This window comes from Eurosta solidaginis, chromosome 1, assembly GCF_040869045.1.
Source record: "Eurosta solidaginis isolate ZX-2024a chromosome 1, ASM4086904v1, whole genome shotgun sequence".
Lineage (NCBI taxonomy): Eukaryota > Metazoa > Arthropoda > Insecta > Diptera > Tephritidae > Eurosta > Eurosta solidaginis.
This window is the reverse complement of record NC_090319.1, coordinates 166913686-166935514: the sequence shown is the minus strand read 5'-3', so window position 1 is coordinate 166935514 and position 21829 is coordinate 166913686. Positions and strand designations below refer to the sequence as shown.

The following is a 21829-nucleotide window of genomic DNA, read 5'->3' as shown; positions in this document are numbered from 1 at the left end:
GTTGCTCATTTCTTGTATGATTTGACTCACAACTTCCCGCTTCACCAGTGAAACATTACGAGGAGCTTGACGGATAGGCCTCGCCTCTCCAGTGTCAATTTAATGTTTCACAACATTGGTTCGGCCTGGTTTGGAACCATCTTGGTCAAATATGTTTGCGTACTTTAGGAGCAGTTGTGTTGCCTTAGTCTGATAGTCTTCCTCTAGCCCTTCCGTCCATGCCGTGATGTCATTTGAAAGATCAATCTTGCTTTTTGAAACGTTTTCCAGGAGCTGCTCACAGTTCATAATTACTTCAGCCTCTTGGCATCTTCCCAATATAGCTCCTTTGGTCAGTCATTGATTGGTGACTTGAACTCATTGAGTACACTTACCGGAATACGCCCATCTTGTTTAGTCGTAGCCAGGGTTTTTCCTACAAGTATTTTCGCTGTTGATTTGTTTGCTGCCTCGACAATCAACAATTTGTTTGTCCCGCAATCTCCATCAACCTTTGCTTAGATTACTGCCTCCGATTTTGGTGGTATTTGCTGATTCTCCTCCACCAGCACTAGTTTAATGCTGTAGCCTTTCTCGTAGCTGAAATCAAGTGGCACATCCATGTTATTATACCGCACCGTCCTGCTTTGCATGTCGATCGATTAAGAAGTCCACTCCAATTATGATTTCATCAACAATCTCTGCCACTATAAAATTGTGTAGTACCGTGACGTTCCCAATTGTGACTTCAAAAGCTACTTCTCCAATTACCTCGGTATCCTCTCCAATGGCTGTACGCAATCTTGCTCCAAGCAATACTCTTATCTTCTTGTTGACTAAATCTGATCGATTGATGGAATGAGATGCGCCCGTATCTACAGTCAGTAAACGTTCCTTTCCATCCACACGTCCTCCGACAGTAAGATTGCTCGACCTTTATCCAATTTGCGAGATAGAGATTATGGGGCTTTCAATTGCGGGTGCCAGCCGACGCCCTTGCGGCTGACTCGCTTTAGATTAACGATGGGGTGGATTTGGAGATTTGCTAATCTCCTTCAGCTCTGCGTTTACGACCACCCACATTGTTGGAACTATTAGGGTTGGTGCTGCAATAAAATGCAATGTGCCCTGACTTTGCACACTTAAAGCATTTTACTGCATCATTATTCTTCTGTTGCGTTCCCTTCAACGCTTCCAAAATTGTGTCTACCCACTCTGGTCTTTCTACTTCCACGCGATGAGCTTTGTATGGGGGCTTATTCAAAAGTGACGCTGTTTCCTAAGTCAGTGCATGGGATACCGTTTCAGCAAATGTTGGCTTTGGGTTTGCGTATGTAGCTCGCTTCGTTTCCACGTCCAGTATGCCATTTACAAAGCTCTTGATTTTTACCCTTTCGGTGTATTCCACGGGTGCGTCCGCATTTGCTAGATGGGTCAGCCTTTCGACATCCGACGCAAACTCCTGCAAAGTCTCATTCGCTTTTTGGTAGCGATTTTGCAACTCAATTTGCTATATCTGTTTCCTATGCTCGCTTCCATAACGTCTCTCGGCAGCGGCCATCAATGCTTCATAACTGTTCCGTTCATACTCTGGAATAGTCTGCAAGATTTCAGCTGCAGGCCCTTTCAATGCCACAAACAGTGCAGCAACTTTATCTTCAGCATTCCAGTTGTTATTGCTGACGTCTTCTCAAATTGAAGCTTGAGTACCTGGAAAGGAACAGAGCCGTCAAAAGATGAATTTTTTAGCTTCGGATTGCTCGCTGGAGCAGCTGGGCGGTTTAGTTGTAACTGCTGTAGGCTACTGGTAATGGATTAATTTTATTAATTTAACTTTGTAAATATATTACTTTGAATTTTTCTTCAAGAGTAAGGTAGAGCTCCACTACTTTGAATAACAATGTTAGTAATAAAATTATAGAACCAAATACCTATAACGAAGCGATTAAATCTGACCAACGTGATGAATGGATTGCTGCAATGAAGGAAGAATATTCATCACTTGTATCCTCAAAGACTTGGGATTTGGTAGTACCACCTAAAGATTCAAATATAGTTAGTTGTAAATGGACATATACAATTAAGTGTGATGAAAAAGGAAAAATAAGTCGTTATAAAGCCCGTCTTGTATCAAGAGGTTTTAGCCAAAAATATGATGATGATTACGACGAAGTTTTTGCACCAGTTGTGCTACAGACAACTTTTAGAATTTTACTAAGCATTGCAGGATCTAAGAAAATGACGGTAGTGCATATTGATGTAAAATCCGCATTTTTAAATGGTAATTTGAACGAAATTATTTACATGAGACAGCCTCCAGGGTTCGACGATGGGAATAATACACTTGTTTGCAAACTTAACGAAAGCCTATACGGCCTTAAGCAGGCTGCGAAGGTTTGGAATAAAACTTTGCATACCGTACTCATATCCGGAGGGTTTTCTCAGAGCAAATTTGATGTGTGTCTATATACCAAATATACCAACAAGGAAGGGATTACATGTGTTGGTATATGTCGATGATATTTTAATTGCAAGTTGTAAAAGGAATAATATTGTAGAAGTAGAAAAACTACACAAAGGAAACTTTGAAATTAATAATTTAGGAAATATTAAACTTTATCTCGACATGGAAGTCTTTACTGATAAAAATAACAATTTCTGTATTCGACAGAGAAAGTATATTGAAGAATTAATAAATAAATTTGGATTGAAGGATGCTAAAGTTTGAAGTTATCCCTTGGATCCAGAGTATGGAAAATCAGAACTTTTGCTATCCAACACAAAATATCAACAACTCATTGGATCATTGCTGTATACAAGTGTTAATACAAGGCCTGATGTTGCAGCTAGTGTTTCAATTTTGGCAAGAAAAGTTAGTACTCCAACTCAGGAGGACTGGAATGAGGCTAAACGCGTACTGAAATATTTAAAGGGCACTATTGATTTGTCATTGAAATTAAGTAATATGCAAAATAATAACATTTTAATTGCCTATGCTGATGCAAACTGGGTTGAAGATAGATGTGATCGCAAATCTAATTCTGGTTATATTTTTCAGTTAAATGGTGGAACTATAAGTTGTTCATGTAAAAAGCAAACGTGTGTGTCACTTTCGTCAACAGAAGCTGAATTCGTAGCATTGTCTGAAGCATGTAAAGAAGCCTTATGGATTAGACAAGTACTTGCAGATTTTTATGTGGAACAAGCATCACCTACTGTGATATATGAAGATAACGAAAGCTGTTTAAATTTAATTAAGGAGGAGAAACTCAGCTGCCGAACAAAACACATTGATACGAAAATTTACTTTGTCATGGATCATATTTAGAAGAGCAATATCAAATGTTTATTCAGAAGAGCAATATCAAATGTTTATTTTGTCCCAGCGAGAAAATGGTAGCAGATATGTTGACAAAGTCTTTACCTGTTGTTAAGTTAAACTATCTGCGAACAGTTGCTAAAGTACTTTTCAATTGAGGAAGGGTGTTAGAAATATCAATTTCAATGTACTTGCTTGAGTTTATACTTTGTATTTTATTGACCTGCAAAAGAAGCTTATACATTTGATTCAATACCTTTCAATTAGAGAAAAATTATTTTATCTGTCTGTTATAAAATCTCATACAATAAAGATCGTTCTTGTTATATTTTAAATCCACTGCACAATAACTTTGCAATAGTCTTTATCCGATAATACACCTGTCTCTACCACCTTCCAATAGCCTTTGATGACAAGGCACGATTTAGCTTGCCTTTTCCACGTATTAAAGTTTTCGCGATCTCGTAATCTTTCTACGGGATAGACTAATGAGGTAGATGACGTGTTCATTTTTAAAGAAAACTAAAAACGTGTGGCACGGGGCCCATAACCTGTTGTTGGTTAAGTAACTTTATTATAAGTAAAATGAATAAGAAGAACGGATGTGTAACATACATTGCATATTATACAAATGCAGGGCATAAAGAGCATGAGAAACACAGGGTAAAATATATAATTCAGTTATTCAACAAAAATAAATATAAAAAATATATTAACCAACGAAGTTACTCATTTTACTACAATTGACGATCTTGCTTAATAATTAAAACGCTGATTCGAATTCCCCCTGACCATCATCTTTTTACCATCCATTATCATCTTTACCGCGAAATTGGTGAATTATACAAAATAGCTAAAAAAAAACAACATAATTAAAAATTTTATTGATACCAAAATACAAAAGGTGAATGCTGTGACATGGCTACAAAACAAGTTCATAACATCTACGACAAAACAAATTTGGACAGAAATATAAATTATTAAAATTTTCGAACAAGAATATGATATTGTAAATAAAAGTTGAAAAAGAAAAAAATAGACAATATGAAGTTAGAATTTGAAATGTGATATAATTAAAAAAATAAAATAAATGTAAGGCGCGATAACCTCCGAAGAGATCTAAGGCCGAGCTTCTCTTCTAATTTGCGTCGTGCTCCTCTTGATTTTCCCTACAAATTGGTCGGACGGGACCTACATGTTTTATGCCGACTCCGAACGGCATCTGCAAGGCAGATGAGTTTTCACTGAGAGCTTTTCATGGCAGAAATACACCCGGAGCGCTTGCCAAACACTGCCGAGGGGCGACCCCAATTAGAAAAATTTTCTTCTAATTGAAAAACCTTATTTCTAAAATGTTGATGTTTCTTTGCCCGGGGTGCGAACCCAGGGCATATGGTGTGGTAGGCGGAGCACGCTACCATCACACCACGGTGGCCGCCAGAAATAGAAACAATAAAAATTGGAACATATGCATATATTAAAATAAATGAAAGAAATATAAAGTTTTGAAGTTATTAAAAAGTTTGACAAATGAAACGATATTTTAAAAGAAAAGAAAATTGATTGCTTGAAATTCAAAATTCAAAATAAAAATTTGGAACGAAAGTCGGTTTATAACATCATTTGTGTATTAATGTCATTCTTTTTCTAGTTGAATCTCACTTTTGCGCAATTCGGTAACTCAGATACAAATTTGCATACTATTAATTTTTTTCTTTTGGTCAGTAATAAAGATTTATTATAAATCTTTAAAGTTTTAAGTGAATGTATGATAATATATACTATTGAAAATTTGTATGTATTTAACTTTTCTGTATTTATATATTTTATGTTATATCTTTAGATGAATAAGTACATTTCTTTTTGTAACATTTCCGTATAATAACTTAATCGGATTGACGTACTGCCTAAAAGACTAAGTCTTCCTTGTACAAACTCTAAATAAATAAATAAATAAATAAATATTGTTAATCGTTATATTTATACTATAATTTATAGGTTTACTCGCTGGCCAGAGGCATATGCGTTAAGGAACATTTCTGCGGCAACTATTGCCAGAACATTTTTTAATAAGTACATTTCGCGTTTCGGGGTTCCATTGAAACTAACTACAGATCACGGTGCTCAATTTACATCGAATTTATTTTCGGAACTGATTAGACTTCTTGGAAGTCACCAAATAACAACGTCTTCCTACCATCCTCAAGCTAATGGAATGGTTAACGTTTTCATAGGCAGCTTAAGTCCTCAATAATGGCTAGAAACGGGACCAGAGATTGGTACGAAGAGTTACCAATAGTACTTTTAGGTTTGCGATCGACTTTTAAAGAAGATATTTCGGCTATTCCAGCAGAAATAGTTTTTACCAAATTTAAGGATACCTGGTGAACTTGTTGTCTCAACTTCTGAGAATACAACTTCATCGGAAGTTTTAAGTAGTTTGCATGAACATTTCAACAACGTTAAATCAAATCTGCGACATCATACGAATTCTACAGGTATTTTAGTTCCAAAAGATTTAAAAGATTGTCAATTTGTTTTTGTTCGCGTTTTAAACAAACGTTCCTTACAAGATCCATATGATGGACCGTATAGAGTTCTTGAAAAATATGTTAAAAATTTTAAAGTAGAAATAAATAATGAAATAAAAAGTTTTCCTATTGATCGGTTGAAACAAGCTGTGGTTGATATTACACATTTTAATGACACAAAAACAAAAAAGAAAGTTACTTTTAACTTATTGAACAATAAATCTCTGGACGGGGGAGTATTTTAGGGTATTGGTAATGGATTAATTTTATTAATTTAATTTAATTTAATTTAACTTTGTAAATATATTACTTTGAAATTGTAATTTTCAATATGTATTCAAATATTTATTTTTCAATTTTGAATTCCTGATTATCAAAAATTTTCATTATATACAATTGGGTTCGATAGAAACGATTTAAAATAAATATAAAAAATATATTAAACAACCAAGTTACTCATTTTACTACAACTGCCCCATACGACCTTTTAACGCTTCTATTTCGGCATCAATTTTGTCCTTGAGTGTAAAATTTTTGCATCCTGCTCTTCCAGTTTTGCAAAGAGCTGCGACGATAAAAAAAAAATGTAAGGCGCGATAACCTCCGAAGAGATCTAAGGCCGAGCTTCTCTTCCAATTTGCGTCGTGCTGCTCCTCTTGATTTTCCCTACAAAATGGCCGGACGGGACCTACATGTTTTATGCCGACTCCGAACGGCATCTGCAAGGCAGATGAGTTTTCACTGAGAGCTTTTCATGGCAGAAATATACCCGGAGCACATGCCAAACACTGCCGAGGGGCGACCCCGCTTAGAAAAATTTTCTTCTAATTGAAAAACCTTATTTCTAAAATTTTGATGTTGCTTTGCCCGGGGTGCGAAGCCAGGGCATACGGTGTGATAGGCGGAGCACGCTACCATCACACCACGGTGGCCGCTGCGATGATACCTGTTCCGAAATTTGTGCCGACATTTGAGATATGCGTGCCTCTTGCGCTTCCAGTTGAGATGCCATATATTTCTTCTGTTCTACCAATTGTGATGCTATATGTGTCTCCTGCGATTCCAGTTGGGATGCCATATATATCTTCTGTTCTTCCAGTTGGGATGTCATATATGTATTCTCTTCTTCCAGCTGCAAAGACACTGTGGACGTTTGTGCAGATATTGCAGCCAATATCATACTCAAGTCTGTGTTCGCCATTGTCTGCGGTGTTTCGTTTTTCTCCTCCATTTTTGTTGTTGTCTCGTCGCTATGAAGATGAAAGACATACTCTTCAACATTAATGCCCTCCGATTCCATTGCCTCTCGTAGACGTGTTTGTAGCTCGGATTTATTGCCAGTAGTATTTAAACCACGGGCTTCCAACTCCTTTTTCAGTCGCTGAATTTTTAATTCCCTCAACTTGTCCTTGTTGTCCTCGAAATCTTGGGAATTTATTCAACAATTCCTCTTCTGGCACCAATTGTAACGAATTTTGGGAATATTCGCTTATTTGAAACCTTCTGCTAACGTTCGAATCGCTAAACTGTTGAATAAAACACTCCAATATTCAGTATTGCAAACTGGTCTTTATTTAGTTTACTTAGGGAGTAGTACTTCACAATTATACTTCACAACCAATAGCGTGTTTAAACCAAAACTGATTAGTTATTACTGAGCTTGCGCTGCTTTTATACTCTCTGTTGCCTCGTCCGCATATTTATCCAAAGGTCTAGACGTTTCACCTTAGGCGGCCACCGTGGTGTGATGGTAGCGTGCTCCGCCTATCACACCGTATGCCCTGGGTTCAACTCCCGGGCAAAGCAACATCAAAATTTTAGAAATAAGATTTTTCAATTAGAAGAAAATTTTTCTAAGCGGGGTCGCCCCTCGGCAGTGTCTGGCAAGCGCTCCGATTGTATTTCTGCCATGAAAAGCTCTCAGTGAAAACTCATCTGCCTTGCAGATGCCGTTCGGAGTCGGCATAAAACATGTAGGTCCCGTCCGGCCAATTTGTAGGGAAAAATCAAGAGGAGCACGACGCAAATTGGAAGAGAAGCTCGGCCTTAGATCTCTTCGGAGGTTATCGCGCCTTACATTTATTATTTTTTTATCTAGACGTTTCACCTTCTAGACCCTTTTGTATCTACTGTTTGGTAATTAGTTATATACGTGTGCATGTGCGAAGAACTTCGGCTGATGATCACATGTGTATGTGTGAGAAATCTCTTCTTGGTTATGTGTGTGCATGTACTTCTCGTCCATGTATGTGTGTAAATGATGATTGATGTTTTAATGTACACAAGTGTAGCTGGCTTTAATGTTTTTGTTGTTGTGCCTTTATTTACTAACAGCTTAGTGATGCTAAAATTCGCCACAATACCTATTAAGAAATCTAGCAAAATCCAATAATTTTGGAGAAAAATTACAAGTTAAGTTAACTGTTTTTTATATATCCCCCAAAAAGAATAAAAGAAAAAAACATAGCGGGACAGTTGCCTTTGTAGACTGTTAAAGCGCCATACCTTTTAGGTTGTATGCTATCTTTTAATTCTAATGTGGATGCTATCTGATAATTCTTAAAGTGGGTACATTTGATTTTAAAACGGTTTAAAAAACTTTCAATTGATTTGAAAATAGTTTAATTTAGTCTGGAGTACGTTGATTCGAAAAAGGTTATGTTTTATTTTCTAAGGGGTTTATTTAAACTGTAAATGATTTAGTATAAAATACGAAGCGCCTCTTCTATTTGTAATATTATAATTATCTCTTTGAAAGTCGTATCTATATGTAGTATATATATAAAAATATTATTTTTCAGACCTAAGGTAAACCGAGAAAAACCAGCACTTTACAATTTAAAGTTTGCTTATATTGGCCCGAAATGTAACGAAAAAGATATAAAGATGCAAGTGAATAAACTTGGTGGTGAGGTTTCATCGTACATAACTGAACAAACTGCTGCAGTTTTTTCGACATTTGATGAAGTGGAACGCATGGGAAAACGCATGAAAAAGGCAAAAGAACTTGGTATTCATGTGGTGCCAATGGATTACATAGAATTTGTTAAAAAAATGCCATTAAACGCTATTAATTATATAAATAGTACATCTCTGTGCAACTGGGGCACTAATCTCGATTCAAGAATAATTCAAGACGATGTGTCTAAAAATAAATCTAAGAGTATTTATACAAAATCGTTCGAGAAGCCAATAACGTTGAAAATCAAAGACGGTCTGGCTGTTGACCCAGAAAGCGGCCTACAGGATGTTGCCCATGTTTACTTGGATAGAAAGGACAAATATAGTATTGTTCTCGGTTTAACAGATATACAACGAAATAAGAACTCCTATTATAAACTGCAACTTTTGGAAAGCGATTTGAAAAACAAGTAAGTTGACAATATCGTATGATAATTCCTAAAAACCACACCAACAATACAAACAGACCATAAGCTTCCTATAAATTTACAACAGGGACAATTCAACAAAAATGACATTGGAATTAAATGTTTGTGTACAAAACCTGAAAAAAGTGAAGCAGATATACTAATCCTCTAGGAATCCAATATTATAAACTTTTTTGTTTTATCAAAAATACACAGTTACATCGAATCAGCCAGTTGAAACTTCTTCACTTGTTATATGCTTCTAATTCGAAGGTCTATTAAGCTAGCCCGACCTTTCCAGCCCAATTAACCGCTTCTATTTACCGGAGCGACTCGGGCTTTTTCCCGACCAAGGGCTGTCATTTCAGTGTAACCCCATTTAATTTGTTGCATCCCTCCCACAAATTGTTATTCTCCCAGCAGATCCTTGCAGGGGGACTGTACCATATTCTCCTGCTCCGGGAAGGTATCGAACACAATCCGGGACCTGTACCTAATCCCGGTCCAGAGAAATAGTTTTGCAGCGCTTGCCGGAAAATAATCTTTTTAGGACGGTCACACGCTTGTCAGTGTGTCACATGCAAGGGATGGTTGCATCGGACGGGATGTTCTGGCTAGACCCCAAAACCCGACGGCCTCGTAACTTTTATAAGTCATTTGTGGCTCCTTTCTGTTCACGCCCAAGGGCGTGCCTTAGTATGCGCCTTAGCCTGAAACCTGGGCATCCCAACAGACATCTGATAAGGCTATACCTCCCAGGTCATCTCCGTAAGCATTATGAGTAAATACGGCACCTGAGAACACAGCCGCAAGAGGCAAAAAAGCAGATCCTCAATGATATCCACAAACAGGCGTCGGACCTCTATGCCAGGTGTTGCCCGGCGAATTCAGTACTTAAAGAAAAATACCCAAAACTAGCAGAAGAGGAGCGCACTCTCCCTAGGGAAACCCGCGTCACTCTAGCTGAACTTCGATCTGGATACTGTAACTGTTTAAACTCTTACCGGTCCAGAATCAACCCCTACATACAAAATGTATGACACCAACCATCTCTTCAATTGTAATGTGAAACCAACGCCTCTAATACCCGTCTCACTATGGTCCACCCCTGTTGAAACTGCAAGTTTCATCGGATTCCCGTTATAGGGCATTGATGATGATGATTTGTGATCGGTCGCACCTATTGGATGGGGCGAAGCACTGCTACAACAACAACAACAGCCGTACTAATTTGCACAATATTTAATGCGGGTTAATTAAATTTATCACACTTATATTTTAAAAATATTGAGGGTTGGGCTAGCTTAAGTTTAAGCTATGCTAACCTATATACCCAATCAATAAACGAAAACGTATTTACTTACACCGTGTTTAATGCTAATTTAATACGATTTAATTCAATTTAAGTTTTAGTTAAAAAAAAACGAGGGTTGGGCTAGCTTAAGTTTAAGCTATGCTAACCCATATGCCCAATCAATAAACGAAAACGTATTTAATTACACCATATTTAATGCTAATTTTATACGGGTTAATTAAATTTGTTAAATAAAAATAAAAAAATAAATGTAAGGCGCGATAACCTCCGAAGAGATCTAAGGCCGAGCTTCTCTTCCAATTTGCGTCGTGCTCCTCTTGATTTTCCCTACAAATTGGCCGGACGGGTCCTACATGTTTTATGCCGACTCCGAACGCAATCGGCAAGGCAGACGAGCTTTTCATGGCAGAAATACCCTCGGAGCGCTTGCCAAACACTGCCGAGGGGCGACCCCGCTTAGAAAAAATGTCTTCTAATTGAAAACCCTTATTTCTAAAGTTTGGATGTTGCTTTGCCTGGGGTGTGAACCCAGGGCATACGGTGTGGTAGGCGGAGCACGCTCCAATCACACCACGGTGGCCGCCGTTGTTTGTTACACTTGATTATTTTTAAGTTTAAGCTATCCCAACCCATACATATGCAATCAAAAGATGAAAACGTATTTAATAAAACCATATTTAATGCTTATTTAATACGGGTTAAATAGATTTATTACACTTGTTTGTTTTTTTAAATATCGTGGGTTGGGCTAGCTTGATTTTTTAAAAATATCGCGGGTGGGCTAGCTTAAGTTAAAGTTAGCCCAATCGATAGGCCCAATAAAAAAACGAAAACGTATTTAATTACACCATATTTAATGCCAGGCCCAGGGGGGTTTTGGGGGTTCGAACCCCACGGTCAAGGCCACTTTAAAACTGCTCAAAAGTGGCACTTTGTTAGACTAAAATTTAATGCCTACAAAACTGTATCTCGGGTTTTTTGATCTTGAACTCTTAAAATATATGAACGTTGTGAACACCGTAGATTTATAGTTATGGCTGTGAAATAAAATTTTGTAAAAACAATTTTGAAAAAACGAAGTTATATAAATGGTTTAAACATGTCCATTATGAGTGGGTTATATATGACTTTAAGTCGCGCTCTACAAAGTGTCAATAACAATTTAGGCAAAGTAGTGGAGCTAGCAGATGCTGCGAGAAACTTTCGTATTGAGGAGGGAACGCGCGAAAGAAAATTTCAAAAAAATTTTTCAACCAACTTTGTGTATACGTGATAATTTACAGCGTGAAATTGAAGAATACTATCAAATTTCTGTATACATTCCTTACTTGGATCTTTTCATAACGCATATACAAGATCGATTTTTGAAATACGGAGAATTTTTGTCTAACTTCGCTTGTCTCTTACCTGACAAAACACAACATTTTGATATAGATTTTTTTGTAAATTATTCAAGACATGTGAACCTATTTTGCATGACTCATTGCCAGCAATATGGACGAATGAGGCTCAGCTGTGGAGCGAGCGCATCGCGGGTATGAAGATTCATAATTCATTAGAAGCCCTTGATATTTGCAACGCTGATGCTTTCCCCAATATACATCAAAGAAAGATTAGTAGTTTGAAAATAACTACAATTTGGTTTATATTTTATAAAAAAAATATAAAAGAATCATATTTTTGGATATTTGATTGTTGTTATTGCAAGTAATTTTTAGTACCCGCTAGATACACCCACGCTCCTCCCCCGCTACTCTAATTCTTCCTTCTAACACAACATTCTTTATCCCGGCAGTAATATTTTTTACTCAAAACGTATTTACTTACACCGTGCATTAAATATGGTCTAATTAACTACGTTTTCGTTGTTTGATTGGGCATATGGGTTGAGGTAGCTTAAACTTAAGCTAACCCAACCCTCCATATGTAAAAAAAAAAACAAGTGTAATAAATTTAATTAACCCGTATTAAACTAGCATTAAATATGGTGTAATTAAATACGTTTTCGTAGGAATTAAGCGGGGACTTCCCTCATTGCTTTTAAATTTATGAAAACATTTATTTGAAGCAATTTTTAATTTATAATTTATTTAATAATTTGGGAAAAATTTAAACAACGTGACATCAGGACGGACAAGGTGACAGCTGTTTCGATTATACCTTGTAAATCTCACTACAATGGTTGAAGTGTTACAAATCAGCCACGTCATGCCTTAGTTGTTGTAAACTTTATCCCAATCACCTTCCTTGCATATTTAATTCTTTTTGCACAGTACATACTTTGTATGTAATCATGTGTTAAAGATATGCTTTTTGTTGGCGGTTTCAATGAAACTGGTATTTTTGCTTCTGGTTCTGTTTATAGAACTACAAAAAAATTACCAATGTTGTATATTTGTATGAATTAAGCGCGGACTGCCCCTCTAAATGTATGAAAACTTTACAATTTTTCTCTAATATCAATAACAAAAACCATTGTATAAAGCAATATGAGCAAGTCTCGCTAATAAAATACATATGGTAACATTGATATAACAGTAACAGTGGAAGTATTAAAAACAAATACCGTAAAAATTCAAACAAATGTTAAAAATAAAAAAATAAAATAAATGTAAGGCGCAATAACCTCCGAAGAAATTTAAGGTCGAGCTTCTTTTCCAATTTGCGTCGTGCTCCTTTTTAATTTTTCCTACAAATTGGCGGGACGGGACCTACTTGTTTTATGCCGACTCCGAAAGGCATCTGCGAGGCAGATGAGTTTTCACTGAGAGCTTTTCATGGCAGAAATACACTCGGAGTGCTTGCCAAACACTGCCGAGGTGCGACCCCGCTTAGAAAAATTTTCTTCTAATTGAAAAACCATATTTCTAAAATTTTGATGTAGCTTTGCCCGGGGTGTGAACCCAGGGCATTCGGTGTGGTAGGCGGAGCACGCTACCATCACACCACGGTGGCCGCCAAATGTTACTAAGCTTTCATAGTGCGCCTAACACATCCCACACAATTAGAATTAAACAACATACAGAGTGTATGTACCTAAATAGTGAATAAAAAGGGTATAGCAAAAAAAGGCAATTCTTATAGACCAATCGCAATGCGAGCAGGGGGGCATTCATATGGCTGAGTTAAGCTTTTTACACCCATTATGGACGTTGTGACAGCGCACTGCCCTGAAGTGGACCAATGAAACCAGGCTAATCCTGTTCATGTCGAGTTGTTGTAAGGCAGTGGTTTGTTAACCGTCGAAATCTAAATCTGCTCAGCTACAGAGGAAACCCATCAGTTAAGTAAAATAAATGACGTACTAGTAATTAATATACATAAAAGTTAACACATAATAAATTACTTACCTTTTTGTCTGCACTACAGTGTAGTGAATTACATACTTACATAGTTTTGGCAAGAGCCACAATAGCTTGTTTACTTTTTGTTTGCGCTACAGCGTAGGGAATTACATATTTACATACTTACATACTTTTTGGCAATCGCCCCAATAACTTCACACAGTCAAACTTTCGCTGACTCTTAAATTAAAATTCAATTTCGCAATAAGAATTTTCCACAGATAAATTCTTTATTGTTAACCAATATTATTTTATATTTTCTGTTTTGCATTCGAAGTTGCACTAATTTAAAGAATTAGCGCAACAGCTAAATCAATTGACCAAGCAACCAACTGCACGCGCATCCGGCAAAATGTTAAGTGCTGATGTCAGCGTCTGCAGTAATTGGTGTAAACAAGTTGTTGTTGTTCTCATCAACAAAATCAAATACTAATAATTAAATTATTAAAGTTCAGTTCTGTTTCTGAAGTGAAAAGGTTGAGGACGACATTGTATGTTGGCGCCCGAGCTAAAAAGCTTGACGGTGTAACGTAGAGTCGGTGTCACCAAGATAATAGAAGACTGAAGAGATTAAAAGTGCTACGAAAAAAAGGGTAATCCAAAAAAAATTGCCACTTAAAGTGCCTAAAAAAGTGAACCCAAAAAGGAAAAAACGTACCACAGTAAACTTTTAAAGAAAAATTCAAAGAAAAAAAACTTTCTACTTCTAGAAAAGTGACGCGGGAAAGAAAAAAAAAACTTTCTCTACTTCTGAAAGTGATACAGTAATAAAATATTACATAAAGTGGCGTGAATGGGAACGTAGAAACTTCCCTGACGTCCCAACGGCAACACCACACCAACCAGGCGAGAGAACTACTAGCAGCAAGAAGAGTAAGCCAGTGCTCCAGAGTACCAGAACAGGAAAAAGGAATAAGCACTCTTTCCAGAATGCAGCTCATACTAATGTAAGTTAATATAAATGAAATAAAAAAATGTAAATTTAGAACATTAAGGTTATCCAAAGTTTTCCTTTTGAATCTAAGATACTAAAATAAATACAACCTTTCCAACTAGATAAAATAAAATTTTTTTTGAATCCAATTTATTAATTAACAGACCAAACAATAGAGGAACAATTTAGGAACAATATGAATGAAATGGACAAAATTCCTGACGTAGTACGTTCACTACGAGAATTTTCAGGAAATGCCTCCGAATTTAGTTCATGGAAAAAGAGCGTTGAACGTATTTTGAGGATATACGAACCCTCAAAAGGCACCCCTAGATACTTCGGTATCCTAAATGTGATCCGAAACAAATTATAGGAAAAGCGGATATAGCCCTTGAATCGTACAACACCCCTTTGGATTGGACAGCAATCTCCCGCTGTTTAACTACCCATTACGCAGACAAACGCCATATAGGCACTCTGGAATACCAGATGACGTGTATCATTCAAGGAAGAATGACGATTAACGAATTTTATCAAAAAGTTTATAGTCACTTATCCCTGATCGTTAATAAAATAGGATGTATGGAAATAGGAGAAGAGGCAGTCCATCTATTAACGGATAACTACCGCGCTAAAGCCCCGACACCTTCGTCAGAGGACTTTCTGGAGATCATCCCAGACTCCTAAGCATAAAAGAGCCGAAGAGCCTTCCAGAGGCCCTACACCTTTGCCTCAAACTAGAAAACCAAAGCTTTAGAGCGCAGCATGCAAACAATCAAATGCAAAACCCACACCAACCCTCAGAAATCAAACCTTTAATTTTTCTATTCCTAGACAACAGCTCCCCACTCCAAGATATGTGCAACCTACAAGCTCACAATTAAGATTCTACCCCGAATTAGCTCATATACTTCACCCCAACAAAACTCAAATCAATCAAACTCATACAATAGATACCAACCACAAAATCCCTATTACCAACCACAAAACACCTATTACCAATCACAAAACCCCTATAACCAACAACAAAACCACCCCCTCCAAGACCACCTAAACCACCTCAACCGATGGACATAGACGAAAGTATTAGGACGAAAGCAGTAAACTACACAAACCGTCCCAAACCATACGAACCAGGTAAACGCCCACCAAACGCATTAATGATAAACCACCCCCCGCGAAAGTTCAAAGAAACTTTTATATAAATTCCGACGAAACCACAAACGACCAATACTACGAGGACCAATACTATGACCAATATAATAATAGCCAGCCAATAGACTGCAAAATGGAGGGGCGACCTGACAGACGTACATTTTTTAGACTAAACAGCTCTTCGTTACCGTACTTCAGATGTAATACGAAGAGCGGCGACATATTAAACATTCTAGTAAATTCAGGATCCAACAAAAACTATATACAATGCAATTTAGTAAAAAAATCAACGGAAAGCGAAACCTCTTTCTTCGCTAACTCAGTTGGAGGAAAAACAAAAATTACCCACCACACCTTTCTAAACCTTTTTAATTTAAAAGATTGCAGACTTTAATTTTTCCTGCTACCCACACTAAAAACATTCCATGCCATATTAGGAAACGACAGCCTAAACGAACTTTCGGCAGTCAATTTATCTAAGGCTGTATAAGATACAGAACGTAAATCCAATACATATTCGAGATGACAACAATAGCTAAAAAAGACATAGGACACTTGGTGCAAAGACATAGCAATCTTTTCGCAGAACCGAACGAAAAACTGACTTACACAACGACTACCGAAAACTTAACACAGTCACAATCGCAGATCGGTATCCGATACCGGAAATTAATGAAGTACTTTCCCAACTAGGAAAGAACAACATTTTCTCTGTGATAGACCTAAAAAGCGGTTTCCACCAAATTCCTCTCAAGGAATCTGACGTGGAAAAACAGCTTTTTCCGTGAACAATGGAAAATATGAGTTCACAAGACTGCCATTCGGACTGAAGAACGCCCCGTCCATCTTTCAACGGATATTAGACGACATACTAAGAAAACACATAGGAAGAATATGCTACGTATACATAGACGACATAATTATATTTAGCAAAAACGAAAAGGAATACTCCCTGCACATATATACGATTTTCGATGAAGGTACAAATAGACAAGTGTGAATTTTCCAAAAAAGAAATTGAATTTCTGGGATTTCTAGTCTCAACCGAAAGTATCACAACGAATCCCACTAAAGTTCAAGCCATAGTCGACTTTCCATACCCAAAAACACTCAAAGATTTGAGATCATTTCTTGGTCTCTCCAGTTATTACAGAAGATTCATAAAATACTATGCCAAGATAACCAAACCCCTCACTAGTCTCCTAAGAGGAGAAGCAGGAAGAATTTCAAAATATCAATCAAAAAATAGGCCAATTCAGTTAAACGCAGAAGCCGTCGAAGCTTTTAACCAAGTCAAAAACTCATTGATATCAAAAGAAGTGATATTAACTTACCCCAATTACCAGAAAGAATTTCATTTGACCACAGACGCTTCAAAACTGCTATCGGCGCAGTTTTGGAACAGGCGGGAAAACCAATCACCTTCATTTCGAGGACCCTAACAAAAACAGAAGAACACTATGCGACGAACTAAAAGGAGATGCTCGCCATCATCTGGGCATTAAAATCTTTAAGAAACTACCTATATGGGACTTCCAAAATAAAAATATTTACAGATCACAAACCCTTAACGTACGCCCTCAGCAATAAAAACGACAATTCCAAATTAAAAAGATAGAAGGCAATCTTAGAAGAATACGATCACGAACTTAAATATAAACCAGGTAAAACAAATATCGTTGCCGATACCCTTTCCAGACCTCCAGAGCTCAATTCAGTAACAATAGCAACTCATTCTGACGAAAGCTCAGGACACAACTTAATACCATCAACAGAAGCCCCAATTAACGTTTTCAAAAACCAAATCTGGATACTTGTTGGACAGAAGGCCTCATACGACTTCAAAATTCCTTTTCCAACATACCACAGGCACACAATTAGCAAACCGCAGTACTCTAAAGACGATTTACAAAGACTACTTAAAAAACATCTCAACCCCTCTGTGACCAGTGGCTTATTTACCTTCGAAGAGATAATGGGCCAAATCCAGGAACTAAGTATACCCCATTCACTTTAGCAACTACAAAATAAGATTCACTCAGTCACAAGTTAAGGACCTAAGCACAGTTGAACAACAAGAGCAACAAATTTTGCTAGAACACAAAAGAAAAGCAAATAATCCAAAAATTATATTTCCCCCAAATGCAGTCCAAAATTAACAAAATTGCGGAACAGTGTAAAATATGTTCTGAAAACAAATATGATAGGCACCCTAATAAGCCAGAAATAAAAAATACCCCTATTCCCGAATACCCAGGACAAATCGTCCACATTGATATTTTTATAGCAGAGAAAAACCTAGTGCTAACGGCCATAGATAAATATTCAAAATACGCAATAGCGAGAGTCATTAAATCAAAATCAACAGAAGATATCCGCGAACTTGTGAGGACCAAATATAACACCATTAATTTGGCCCACACAAAACGACCCCACATCATATTCGATACAGCACTAACACAACAGCCAGTCACAAAAGGCTATAGCAACAGACCAACCAACAAGTTCAATACAGCATACATCATATTCGATACAACACTAACACAACAGCCAGTCACAAAAGGCTATAGCAACAGACCAACCAACAAGTTCAATACAGCATTGACACAACAGCCAGTCACAAAAGGCTATAGCAGCAGACCAACCAACAAGTCTCAGCAACACAACGGGCAAGCACAACACTTTAATGCCAACACAACAAACTAACAAATCTCAGCAACGCAACGAGCGTTCGCTACATCGAACCGCAACCATGGCAACGCAACCATTCGAGCCAGCAATACCAAACAAAGCAATAAAAGGAGCAACACAGCAGGACAGAAGTTAGCACGGAGCTGTGGCCGTGACCAGAGCTACTTGTGGAGCGTCCCTTGAAGTTGTCGGTTCTACCATGCGGACAGGTCGTTCCACAGGAGTAAGTCGTGGCCTCAAGTGGTGAATGTGTCGGTTATACCACCAAACACCGCTTGAGACTTCGCCAGCAACGGCACTACCACAGAAACGCGCACCCGCGAACAGGCAGCGTCCGCCCGCCTGTGCCGACAGTAACAGCGCTATGCAAGCATATACGTTGGCCACAGCAACACTACGCAAACATACAACGCTAGCCGCAACAGCATCATAGCTAATATATACGCTGGCCATAACATTACGCCAATCTACTACGCTGGCCGCAACAGCACTATAGCTAATACACTACGTTGGCTTCAGTACTGCGCCGATCTACTACGCTGACCACGACAGCGCCCCGATAATATACTGCGTTGACACAGCAAAGTTACGCAAACCTACTACGTCAACTGTACCAGAGTTACCCTCGTGCCGAAGCACGGAGCTGTGGTCGTGACCAGAGCTACTTGTGGAGCGTCCCTTGAAGTTGTCGGTTCTACCATGCGGACAGGCCGCTTCACAGGAGTGAGTCGTGGCCTCAAGTGGTGAATGTGTCGGTTATACCACCAAACACCGCTTGAGACCCCGCGCCCCGCGAGCAGGTGACATTCGCCAGCCAAACTACCACGCTGGTCACAATCGCAAACATACTACGTTGGCCATAGCATTACGCCAATCCACTACCCCGGCCACAATCGCACACACACTACGTCGGCCACAGCATTACTCCAGCCACTACGCTGACCGCGACCGCACCACGCTAACATATTACGTGGACCACATCACTCCGCAAACATACGACGTTGGCCACAGCATTGCGCCAACCCACTACGCTGACCGCAAGCGGCAACATACGACGCGGGCCACAACAGCGCTACGCGAGCACATTACGTTGGTTACCGCACCACGCTGGCCACAACAGCACTACGCACACATACTACGGTGACCACAGCAGAGTCACGCAAATACACGACGTCAACCACACTAGGGTTGCGTACATACACGCCAACGCAAGGCGTCACCGAAACACGTTTTACACGCACTCAGGCAACGACCAGCCGGGCGTCCTAACGGGACGTTCCTAACGGGACACGCACGCCGATGCAGGGCGTCACAAAACACATTTACACACACACAAGCAACGACCATCGAGGCGTCATAACGGGACACGAGTACCGTTGGCCCACCACGCAGTATAGAGCAAGCATACAGTGAAACGAGAACAACAAATATTTCTTCTTTTGATTACGTAAAATTTTTCATTTTAAATATAGTGTACATACATATATAGAATTAGAGAAATAAAGTGAATTTATATGAAAACGATTTGCACGGTGTCCCAAATTTACAAATCTATTGTAAGCGAACCTTGGACACGGCGAGTATACCCCTAGCACTTATTGAAGGAGCGCCGGGACGGAAAAAGCTTCGTTACAATTGGCGACCGAGCAGGGACCCTGCAAATCGTTACCACGTCAGAAGGAACATTCCTGACGAGAAACCTAACCACAAAATGGTCGACCAGATCGATACCACGTGGTTAGACACAATTTCAAAGGAGCAGCTGATATCCATCACACAGGAATTGGGTATTGAGCAGACAGGTACCACCTGAGAAATCCGAAAGCGCATAGCAGCACTGGCCTCAAAGGCAAATACGGACTCGGAAATCCACGAAAAATTTGTATCCCTACAAGCTACCTACAAGGAAACTACGCACATGAGCGACGTAAATGAGGTTAAGCCACCGACTCCGTCGAACGGAGGAGGCACACCGAAGGTCGCCGTTACAACAGTAGAACAAACTCAATTCGCGTTTCCTCCCAGGAGTACAGTACCCACACAACAGTACTTACCATCAGGAATAGCGGTACCACCCAACGGTACATCTCAGGCACTTCCCACGAGTACAGTACCCACACAACAGCACGTACCATCAGAAATTACGGCATCATCAACCGGCACATCTCAACCCACGCAGCCGTACTTACCAGCGGGAATGACGGCACCAGCCATGAACTATACATGTCAGGTAACTCAAGCACCGACCGTGGTGTTCACGCCCATCATCGACCAGGTAATAAAGTGGTCCGTAAAGTATGAAGGTGGACGGGACCCGTTAGCGTTCATCGAACGATTAGAGGAGTTAGCCGAAGTATACGCGCTAAACGTGGACCTCCTGCCAAAAACCATGCCCGAGCTACTAGGGGGCGCCGCGCTACAATGGTACCGCAATAACAATGCGCACTGGGGAGAGTGGACAAGCTTCAAAAAGGATTTTTTACGTTTCATCCTACCAGTCAGGTACTTCGAGCAGCTCGACGACGACATACGCCAACGAAGGCAGCACAACAAGGAGAGGTATAAGGACTACGTACTAGGAATCCAGAGCTTGATGAGACACGCAGGGTACACCAGCGAACAGCGGCTGGAACGAATCTTCCGTAACAGCCACCCCGATTACCAACTTTACATCCGTCGGAGGGACTTCACTAATCTCGCAGAGCTCCTGACACTTGCCGAAGAATACGAGAACATACGCGAGGACTATCGAAGATCATCAGGCGGACATCACCGCGAAGTTACGCGACACATAGCCAGTGACACAACCCGGGTGTCACCATCAAAACCTGAAACACAACCACCACCACCACCGAACCTAACGAACCGCACGCCTCCAGGCAATCAGAGATACGACCCCAACGGCGTATGCAGGAGATGCGGCGAACGAGGACATGACACCAATAGGTGCCGAAAACCCACAGAATATTTGTTGCTGGGAATGTGGCCGCAACGATATACGAACCATCGAATGCTGCCGCCGACGTCAGGGAAACGACAGAGGGCTCCACGAAGAAGAAGGCGCCGTGAGCCCAAGGGACCTAGCGCCGAAACGGCAGTGACGATACCCACGGAACCCAGCGCTGAAACGGCAGTAACAATGTACCGAGAGCATGGTCGCCTCTACGCCGTAGCCAAGCTCGGCGCGGAATCA

The 21829-nt window shown here is 39.3% G+C and overlaps 1 protein-coding gene across 4 annotated transcripts in view; it reads left to right on the top strand.

Annotated features, from left to right (window-relative positions):
• Window positions 1–21829, top strand: part of Parp1 (Poly-(ADP-ribose) polymerase) — a 636927-nt gene that overhangs the window by 401508 nt on the left and 213590 nt on the right. For all 4 annotated transcript variants that reach the window (XM_067760013.1, XM_067760014.1, XM_067760015.1 and 1 more), the window contains one exon: window positions 8631–9200. In XM_067760013.1, coding sequence (XP_067616114.1) covers window positions 8631–9200 — 570 coding nt within the window. The remainder of the gene's footprint in view (window positions 1–8630; window positions 9201–21829) is intronic.